This window comes from Cynara cardunculus (assembly GCF_001531365.2).
Source record: "Cynara cardunculus var. scolymus isolate 2C chromosome LG 1, CcrdV1, whole genome shotgun sequence".
NCBI lineage: Eukaryota > Viridiplantae > Streptophyta > Magnoliopsida > Asterales > Asteraceae > Cynara > Cynara cardunculus.
Genome location: NC_037528.1, coordinates 20,685,803 through 20,696,285, shown reverse-complemented (window position 1 = coordinate 20,696,285; position 10,483 = coordinate 20,685,803). Strand labels below are relative to the sequence as shown.

At 35.0% G+C, this 10,483-nt stretch overlaps 1 protein-coding gene across 1 annotated transcript; it reads left to right on the top strand.

Moving 5' to 3' along the window:
• The first annotated feature begins 1,773 nt into the window (after positions 1–1,773).
• LOC112517701 lies at positions 1,774–8,349 on the top strand. Its single transcript, XM_025125089.1, has 6 exons — positions 1,774–2,590; positions 4,102–4,204; positions 5,495–5,550; positions 6,014–6,178; positions 7,666–7,779; positions 8,048–8,349. The coding sequence occupies exons 1-6, from the start codon at positions 1,871–1,873 to the stop codon at positions 8,138–8,140; spliced, it is 1,251 nt and encodes a 416-aa protein (XP_024980857.1). The 5' UTR covers positions 1,774–1,870; the 3' UTR covers positions 8,141–8,349.
• The last annotated feature ends 2,134 nt before the right edge of the window (positions 8,350–10,483 follow it).

The following is a 10,483-nucleotide window of genomic DNA, read 5'->3' as shown; positions in this document are numbered from 1 at the left end:
ATAATACAACATATTTTGATTTAAAATATAAATTATCTTGTTTTAAAATTTGTTAAATTACAGTACAGATAGATTTTGATTGAATTAATTCGTCTAACCCCAACAACATTGGTAACTCGTCCACACCTACTCGATTCATTGGCGCTTCTCAACGGCGTCTTGTATTACTCTATTAGTGAGTGCTTGTATTATATGAAAAATATTTAAATGTTTGTACAGGTAAGGATAAATGGTACAACACATATCAGTATGTTATGTGAATTCTTGATGGTTTTAGTGAATCTAAATCTAGTTGGGAAAAATGTCAATTTAAATAAATTTATAACTTTAACTTTTATGATGTTGGTATAATACTGTACCAACATATACCAATAAAAAAAAGTTGATATCAATTTAATGTACTAATCATAATTGGTTGGTAAATTATATGAAATTTTATATATCAATTATAATTATACTAGAAGGGTATTCGCGCAATGCAGCGAAAGATATCTCGATTTTAGTGTATCGTTTTATTCCGTCCATGTAGATGTTTTAATATGAGTTTTGAAAAAAGAATAATGATTTTTATTTTTGAATAAAATATAAATTTGAATATATCATAAAATTTCTAAAATAATTATATCAATATTAGTATCAAATTAACTATTAAAAGTTATTGTTTTTTATGTAATTTCTTTAATTATTTTTTATTATAATTTAATTTAGATTTAATAACGAAATAATTTATTTTTGATTTAATAAATCTTTTATAAGGATAATATTAAGTAATCTGTTAGAATACTAATTATATTTTAATTTTTTTATATTTAAAATAAAATATTTATCTTGTATTTGATGATGCTTATCTGCAGTTAGTTATATGAATTTAAACATGAAACTTTAATAAGTTGTACTTACGCACAATTTACTTGTAATCTCGAATTTTAAGTAATATGCATCAATAAACAGTACTCCATGCATAAAAAATGATTTTTAAAAGTTTTTGTCAAATGTTTTATAATATATGGGTGTTTGGGATTGGTTATGTGAAATAACTTATGCTTTTTTACAAAAGCACTTATCAACTTATTATAAGTCAAAATGATTTAGGGGGTGTTTGAGATTGCTTATTTAAAACAACTTATATTTTTTTGTAAAAGTGCTTATTAACTTATGTGGTATTAAATCGGAATTTTGTAAAAAGTGTTTGGATTAGCTTATAGCGGTACCAAAAAACAATAAGCTAATAAGTTGTTTTTTAGTGTTTGACAAATTTTGTTCATATATGTAAAATGACCAAAAAGAACGGTCTTCTATATAATAATATTTTTTATTATTAACTTATTTGATTTTTCAACATGTAAAAATTTATTTTTCATCATTTATAATAATATTTTTGACAAAAATTTATATCAATTAGATTAATAATTAACAAATATTAATAAAACATAGTTAAAATGGTAAAGTGATAATAAACAGTTTTTCATAAGTTAGAAAGAATTAACTTATCAAAAACTATTTATTACCGGTTTGGCATCGATATAAGCAGTTTTATTTTTTCTTATACAAACATTAGCATTTAGCTTATCACCGGTGCCAAACTGAAATAAATAAAAAAACACCTAAAATAAACAATCCCACATATAATCTTAACTTCTTTAAAAACATCTTATTAACAATTTAACACCAATATAAATTATTTATCTAAACACTTAAAAATGTTTATTACCGATACGGAACCAAAAATAAGTTAAACTAACGATCGAAAAACCAAAGGCAGGTGACAACCACAACTCGGCCTTGGGCCAACGCTGGATTCTCATTATCCTCTTCTTCATCTGTTCACCACCACCGATCCTTACTCCTCAAGATATCTCCGACCCCTTTCATGGCGAATCCACCCTTCCTCTTAGAATCCAACTTCAATTCCAACCTTTTGCTCCAACAAACCTTCCATTTCCCCCCAAATCGCTATTTCCCAATCAAATTCTCCCATTCCCATCATAATGCTCTTAAAATCAATCACTCTTCTCACAAAATGATCAGAGTTTCCCCCAATTTGGGAATCAAATGCTTCATCATCAACCACAACCCCAAAGGGGAAAAGTCTAGTGCTCGTGGCATGGAAGGATTCACAAACGATTTGAAAAAAATTGTTACTGGCAGTGGTATGAATCAAGTGTTTTGGAGATCAATTACGAATGTTCTCAAGGCCTTACAAAAACCCGCCATAACTGGGATTTTATTAGGTTTGTTATTGTTGTACGATCATCACCATGGTTGCGTTGCGTTGGCTGCTTCCGGTGGGCGAATGGGTGGGAAATCGTTTTCCTCCTCTTCTTCTTCTTCGTCTTCTTCTAGAACTTATACCACTCGAACAAGGGGCCCGGAGTTATCATTTTCGGCGCCGTATTATGCTCCGACGCCGTTTGGCGGTGGTGGTGGGTTCTATTTAGGGCCAGCAGTTGGAGTTGGGTCAAGTTTTTTCTTTGTTATGATGGGTTTTGCTGCCTTCATTTTGGTGTCTGGATTTTTATCAGATCGATCTGATAGTGATGATGGTAGTCTGCTTACTGCTACCGAGAAAACAAGTGTTCTTAAGCTTCAGGTAAACTATTTGTTTATTCGTTTTCAAGAATTGCTGATATATAGGCCATAAACTTAACTTCAAATTGGAAATTGATTTAATTTTTTGTGCAAATTGAACCCCAAATGTTTTGCTTTCCATCTTTTCAATTATGTCCTTTAAGAATTTATTGCAAGCTGGGGAAGACAACTTCAGTCTTGGCAGCTAACCCAGCCCTTTGCCAAATATTTCTCAAAACTAAGATTACATATCACTTTTGAGGCTTTACAAGTGATGCGGTTGACACACAATGTTATTTGGCCATTTAGGGGTCGCTTACCAGCATGTACCATTATGCGCTTACCTGGTCACTTACCTTACATGGCAAGGGCCGGAAATCTTACTCGCTTACTTGGTCACTTACCTTACATGGCAAGGGCCGGAAATCTTACCCTGTAACAGGGAAGTTCCAATTTTTTTAGAGGCTTTGTTACATATTAGACTGCAAAATGAGATAACAAAGATTTAGCATGCTAAAGAACCGCCTTGTCCGGTAAGAGGCAAGGCAAAGAACAAGAGTCTTACGCGGTGGACGAAGTTTCAACGTGCTTGGCGAGCCTGTTGACTATTTATCAGACAATCACCTATTCACAAACTTCGTGTGGGGCTAATAGTTTTCATTTCGCATCTCACTCGACCCGACAGTACCTGTTTGGGGAATGTCTAGTGCCAAAGTCGCTGAGGGTGATGGCTCTTATTTATAAGTGCTTACCAGTTAAGATTGCTACATATGATGGCTCTTACTGATAAGTGCTTACCAGTTAAGATTGTTACATATGATGCCATTTTGATGCCCAAAGTCGTACACGGTGAGGTTAGTGAGAGTGGCGACTCTTACGGGTAAGCGCTTACCCAGAAGCGTTTACCAAAATGCCTCCTTAGTTAAATGACCCGAGTTTTCAGTTAAGGGCTTGACCTATTCAATAACCTTCAAATGACCTGGTGTAAACACCCCGCCCTATAAAATAATGGAAAAACACTAGAAAGTTGGTTCGGAAAAATGACTTCCATAGAAGGTCACTTAACTAAATCACCCATCGTTCTTTAGGGCAATAAAGCCCAACAGGGGTCCTTTGGTTAAATGACCTTCCGGCATATATATTTTTAACTCGATTGACCTTTTCTCTTACTGGTTTGAGAATGTCACTGCACAGCAAAAAAATGGCACTTCCATACGCAAGCATGCCTAAGAACTTGTCAATGAGCTTCTGACAGATTTTTAGGAAGAATTTGTCTTCTAAACATATGAATGCTATAAACCGTCAGAAGGTCATGGATTTAAAAAGAAACCTGTCTTTAGCTAAATGACCAACCTAAGTTCTTTTGAAGTTACTTACTTCTGGAGATCCTGATAGCTGCCAGTTATTACCATGAAAATGCACTTTGATACATCTTATGGTGCGATATGTATGATTTATATGATTTGAATTGTATACCTTCCTGCATACAACTTAATACCATTTGTAGTAACTACTGACCTTCTATTTTTCAAGGTTGGATTGTTGGGTATGGGTCGATCACTGCAAAGGGATCTCAATCGGATTGCTGAGGCAGCTGATACATCCAGCCCAGAGGGATTGAGCTATGTATTAACAGGTAATAGTTCTTACAGATTGATATGTACATGATACATACAGTTTCTATATGTAACATATCTGTGATTGTTATCTAATCATCGATTTGTTTGCTACTATGCTAACCATAAAAGGAACTACAATTTGCCAAAAACTTTTATATGGTTCTCCATAAACAATTGACAATCAAGTTTAATTTAAATGTGTGTGCATACATATGTATAAGCACTTGTGTATGTACGTATCTATGCATATGTGCGCACATATATACACACACACACACACACAAGTATGGTCAGGTTCAAGGGAGAACCACAAAAAAAATGATAAATTGAGGAACATCTTTGTAACCGTTCATTTGGATAGTATGCACACATGCATACAAGTAATTTATAAGCAATTTGAACCACAAGGGTGGTGCCTGATTGGTTTGAGCTTGGCTTCAAAGGTCAAAAGTACCAGGAGGTCCCAGGTTCAAATCCAAGGAGGAATAAAAATCCCCTTGTGGCCACGGAGGTTCAAATGCGGTGACTCCGGGCTATCTGCAAAGTAGGTGGTTGCCCTGGGATTAGTCGGCTCGCATAGCGGGTTGGATATCCAGGTTAATCAAAAAAAATAATTATAAGCAATTTGTACGGTATGTACACGTGCATTTGCATAAAAACCAAAAAACAACTTTAATTACTTGTATGCACATTCCTCAGTTTTTCATTTTTTGGGGGTTTCCCCTGAACCTCCCTCCCTCCCTCCGTCTCTCTCTCTCTCTCTCTCTATATATATATATATATATATATATATATATATACGCACACCTATATATACTTCAATATGTTGACTATAATCACTATCCTTGTGACTAACCAACAATTTTGAAGTCGTGACATTCCTTCCACCATATGGTTGTTTTGTCTCTGCTATCGGTTGTCACTAGTTGCTAAAACCAAACCAAACCAAACGAGTCCAGTATCTCCCACCATTTGTAGGTGATGTACACAGACCTGTCACTAACCTGTAGAGTGAGCGACTATTTCCCATGACTTGCAAAAAGTGTGTGAAAAACAAAGTTTGCCCAAGAAGTCTAAACAATTTGGAACAAAAAGAGAAGAATTGGAAAAAAGGTAAGAAGATAAAGGCTAGAGAAGAAAGATTCCCAACCATTTGCTGGATCATGAAATTTCATGCCGAAGTTGATATGAATGCACAATGGACTTGATATAGGCCTCATATCATAAATGGTTTTGCTTATCTTTTGGAGGCAAAAACGTGTATAATCATCTGATTGCTGCTTAAACCGATTTCATTTTGGTTGCAGAGACGACACTAGCTCTACTTCGGAATCCTGATTACTGCATCTCTGGTTATTCATCCGTAAGTTCGTAGGCTATTTCCTCCATCATCTTGCTTTTGCGTAATACTTCCTTCAAACAGTTGTTTCAACTTTTGAATATTTGACACAAAAAGTCTTCGTAGATGATCAAAATGAAAGTTCTTTCGAGTTTTACTTGCAATCAAGTCACACAGAACCACATTGTTTTTTTTTGTTCTCTTTTCTTAGCGCTTCAAAATTCCTTATCCTTTCTATCTCATTTACTACTCTTTATACAAATGGATCTGGGCGGAAATGTTGTTCTTTATGGTACACAATGAACATCTTTGAGCAAGGAATCCCCATTTGAATCATTCATGATCGATATTGAAACTTGCAAAGTTACCTTTTGACAAGAATTTCCCTCAACAATGTGAGGCAGTTTCTCTACTATATGTTAACTTTTTATTATAAATCTTTCAAGAACATTGAACGTCTGCATATTGGTTTATTTATCTGCTGCAGGTGGACCTCAAGAGGAGCGTAGAGGATGGTGAGAAACGATTTAATCAACTTTCAATTGAAGAAAGGGGTAAATTTGATGAGGAGACTCTGGTCAACGTGAACAACATCAGAAAGCAAAGTTCAACAAATCAAAGATCAAATGGATTCCGTAACGAGTATATAGTGGTGCGTATATTTTAAATGATTACCATATACATGTTTTTTTTTCTCTTTTTGTCTGTTGTTTCCACTTATCTCCAAAGGTGAATGCTTCTTTCCTATTTGTCTTATGCATGATGAATTCATGATTATTGCTTTTGGTATTTTTCATAGATTCTTCCCGTTTATCGTTTTTAATGCTTCAAATAGATGCAACCTCCAACTTTTTGTAATGTTTATGAGAAATTTGTTTCTGCTAGCTTCTCATAAACGGATATTGCATGCTTGTAAGTGTGAATATGCCACCAGTACGTATATCACAGGGCTTTGTTGTTCAATGCATGAAATTATAAATTATTAAGCATTTAGAACTGGAGACTTAATGGGACTCACCGCTTATTTGGTTTGTTATACATGATTGTTTGGTAGTGGCTTAATGATATAGAAAGTGTCTTATTAAGTAAGCTTCTAAGGGGGAGCTTCATACAGGGCTTAATTGAAAACCAATCAAATAGCCCCTTAGATTGCATGTAGCTATCAGTATTCTGCAGTCACTACTAAGATTATCTGATTATGAGAACATTAAACTAGGTGCTGCCACTTATTTTGATTTATCAAACATGTCATCTGGTGGAGTCCCATATCAGCTAGACTTGGACCTTTTTCTTCTCAATATATGTTGGAACCCCTTCTCTTCTCAAGGGCTCTTTTGGAGAGTAATCTGGGGTTCAACATATTCTCATATGGTATCAGAGCCATGGTCTACCACTCTAAGGGACTCAAAGCTCTGGGGCATCTGTACCCTTTTAGGCTTTTAGCCTCAATTGGAGGGGGCGTGTTGTGGTCCCCATCTGCTAGACTTGGATCCTTTCTTCTCAATATATGTTGGAACACCCCTTCTCTCCCAAGGGCTTTCTTGGGGAGTAATATGATGTGGTTCTACATAACTCACATTCTCCAATCTGCATTGTAATTTAGTACTTTCTTAGTTGTTAGAAGCTAGAATTATGATGGTCATAGATTTGGCTTCTTTTATATGCTTAACATCAGATAATATTCTTCGTTTATAAGAAGTTGTTCAGTTATATCAGCCGAAGACCACCTTTTTGCATTATATGTTCATAGTCTTATCAGTAGTATAGCAACTTCAGGTTAGGACTTGGGGTAATCACATGAGCGTTTTGCTTCTGTGCGTACACAACATCTTGATTCTTTGTTCGTTTGTTGTGTATACAACTATTCTCTTCTCTTCATACTTGTTTGTGATTTGTTCGATTTGCTGTTTGTTGGCACCTGTTAAGTTTACAGAATCTTGATCTTGGATTTACAATAATTATTTAAAAAACCGATGCCAAATTTGCATATTAATACCATTATGTTTGAACTTTTAAAAACCAGAACTCGGACTTTTGGTTATCAAAGTATTCTGAACTTCTTCCGGATTTGTGTAGAGGATCATATTATTTCGAATATATAGCATTCCTTGACTAATAACACATATTTTCTGGTTGAAGATTACGATCATCGTGGCTGCTGGAGGCGTACATAAACTGCCACCCATCAACAGCAGTGCACAATTGAAAGAAGCCTTGCAAAAACTGGGGTCTATCCCTTCAAGCAGAATTATGGTGAGACCTTTATGCACTTGTTGTCTAGCCCAGAAATTATAATTCTCATGTTCCATCTCTAACTGGGTTCGTTTGGTTTGGTTTTCTGTTCCCTTTCTAATTGAGTTGGTTTGGTTTTCTGTTCTATCTCTAACTGGGTTTGTGTGATTTAGTGGGTGGGTTCATTTGGTTTGGTTTTATGTTCCATCTCTAATTGGGTTTGTGCGATTCACTGGATTCGTTTGCTTTGGTTTTCTGTTCGATTTCTAATTAGTCGATCATCTTACAGGCGGTTGAGGTGTTGTGGACCCCACAAAACGAAAACGATACGCTTTCAGAGCGGGAATTGCTTGAAGATTATTCGTTGTTGCGCCCTCTGTAGGTAAAACCGTTATGATGCTTTGTACATAATATATAGGCGATGAATGATACAGAAAATTGTATCTCCTCACAATTTTTGAAATGGTTGGTCCTTTACACAATTCCAAATATGTCACTTGGAAAAGCTCTTTTCTTTTTCCTTCAAAATTTTGCTAAGATTTGGTGTTTGTTTTATATAGCAACAATAAAGGTATACAAGTTTTTGTGGCATGAGTTACATGTTTTAGACCATTCTTGTTTGTGATTTGAACGTATCGGGCGAGGGGTCGACTGAGGAGGATGTGGGACAAACAACTGAGGCCGGACATGACACCTTTTTGAGGACATCATCTCTGATGGGAATTTTTGTAAGAAATGAAGATAAAGAACCAAATCCAAGACAACTTTCCGATTCAATTTTGCTCTGAAGATACGGATAAAAAAATCGCAAGAATGAAACTCAAAGGAATTGACAGGGGGATGCACAAGCGGTGGAGCATGTGGTTTAATGCAACTATGAATTTCATGGAGAGTTCTAAGGGGGCTTTGGCCTAGCGGTATCGTAGTCTTTGGCCTCCTAAGAGGTTAGGGGGTTCAAACCTCACCAAATATGAAGAGGGTGTGTGAGTTTATTTGTTACATTTGCAGTATATAAATATTATATACTTTTCAAAAAAATTATGGAGAGTTCGATCCTGGCTATGGATGAACGTTGTCTAATTGTCCATGCGGTAATGATGGTATCTTATACTGCGAGGATGATCAACCACACTAGGACTGAGACGCGGCCCAGACTCCTCTTCACCTTCCTTCGGCGTATTATCGGCAGTCCATTCAGGGTTCCAAACTTAATGATGGAGTAATCCGCCCGAGGAGGGGCTCGAACCAGATCGTGAAATCAAACCGTCTGTAAGATCGAACCAGATTGTGAAATCAAATCGTCTGTGAGATTGAACCCCATCGTGAAATACTGTCTATGAGATCGTAAAATGAATCCGCAGTTTGTAATCGAAACCATGTCTGAAAACTGCCGTCCAAAGCCACTGTTTGAAACCATCGTCTAAACAACCAGATCTAAAACCCGACTTGTTTCTCGTTATCAGTTATTCTTGATTCAATCTTTTGCCACTTCTTTCAATAGTCTGAGCTCTCTTGTAGTCCTAAAATTTCTCGTTTACAACCCTATTTGGATCTGTTAAAGTTTAGGCGAGGCCCGTGTATCTACTCAACCAATTTTCTTAAGTAGGATTGAAAGGTGAAGCCGTTAAACTTTGAAAGACGCTTTAGGATATTAAAAAAATAGAAGCAATATCGAGTAAAAAACCGAAAAAGTTCATCGAAATAAAAAAAAGAACTTTAAAAAATCACTTAAAACAGTGAAATTCAGCTTACAACACATCATACGACTCTACGAATATTTTTTGTGTAATCGATATTAATATCAAATTAATTATTTGAAAGTTCTCGGTTTTTTGTGTAATTTCTTTAATTCAATTTTTATTATGATTTATTTAAGTTTAATACCGAAGTAATTTACTTTTATCTTAATTATACTTTAGATTTTTTATATTTAAAATGATATGTTTATTTTGTATTTAATTTTGTTTATCTGCATTCAATTACACGAATTCAAACATGAAGCTTTAATAAATTGTACTTGCATACAATTTATTTGTAATCTTGAATTTTAAGTAATATGCATCAATAAACAGTACTTCATGCATAAATAAAAATGGTTTTTAAGAGTTTTAATCTAATATTTTATAACATAATATATATTTGACTTTCTTTAGGAACTTTGTTTTCATTAACAGCTAGGGAGTCACCGAGTGTTTTCATACGTGAAACTTTGCAACATTCATGATAAATGTCCTGTACATATTCATACGAGTTCAAACTTTGAAGAACGTAATAACTAACTTGACGAATTAGAGACAGTATACAAGAAATGTACATCGATTGTGAGGATAAGTTGATCGTGACTGCTCTCGATGATGATTGTTGAAGTATCGATTGTGAGGATAAGTTGATCATGTTATCAATTTTTGGATCTCGTTGTCATCAGATGTCTTTCAAGAAGACGTTTACGCCACTTCATTATCTGGTTTGTGTTTGAATTTATCTTAATGTGCGTAACTGTCCCTTTAAGGTTACGTTGGATGAATTTGCTTTCATCATGGTTTCTAATTTGGGTTTAAATTTTGATTTCAAACGTAATTTTATCGTTTCAATTTGGATCGAAGAAGATGAAATATTTAAAGACGTGTCATTTGTTTAGATACGGTTTCCTCTGGGTGTTGTTTACATTTTAATATGAAGACGAAAAACACCCTTAAAATATAAACGCCAAACGTTGAAGAAGTAT

Coding starts and splice junctions, on each gene's coding strand:
- LOC112517701 (XM_025125089.1), top strand. CDS start 1,871: ATGGCGAATCCACCCTTCCTCTTAGAATCCAACTTCAATTCCAACCTT. Junction 2,591..4,101: donor CAAGTGTTCTTAAGCTTCAG/GTAAACTATTTG, acceptor CTATTTTTCAAG/GTTGGATTGTTGGGTATGGG. Junction 5,551..6,013: donor GCATCTCTGGTTATTCATCC/GTAAGTTCGTAG, acceptor TATCTGCTGCAG/GTGGACCTCAAGAGGAGCGT.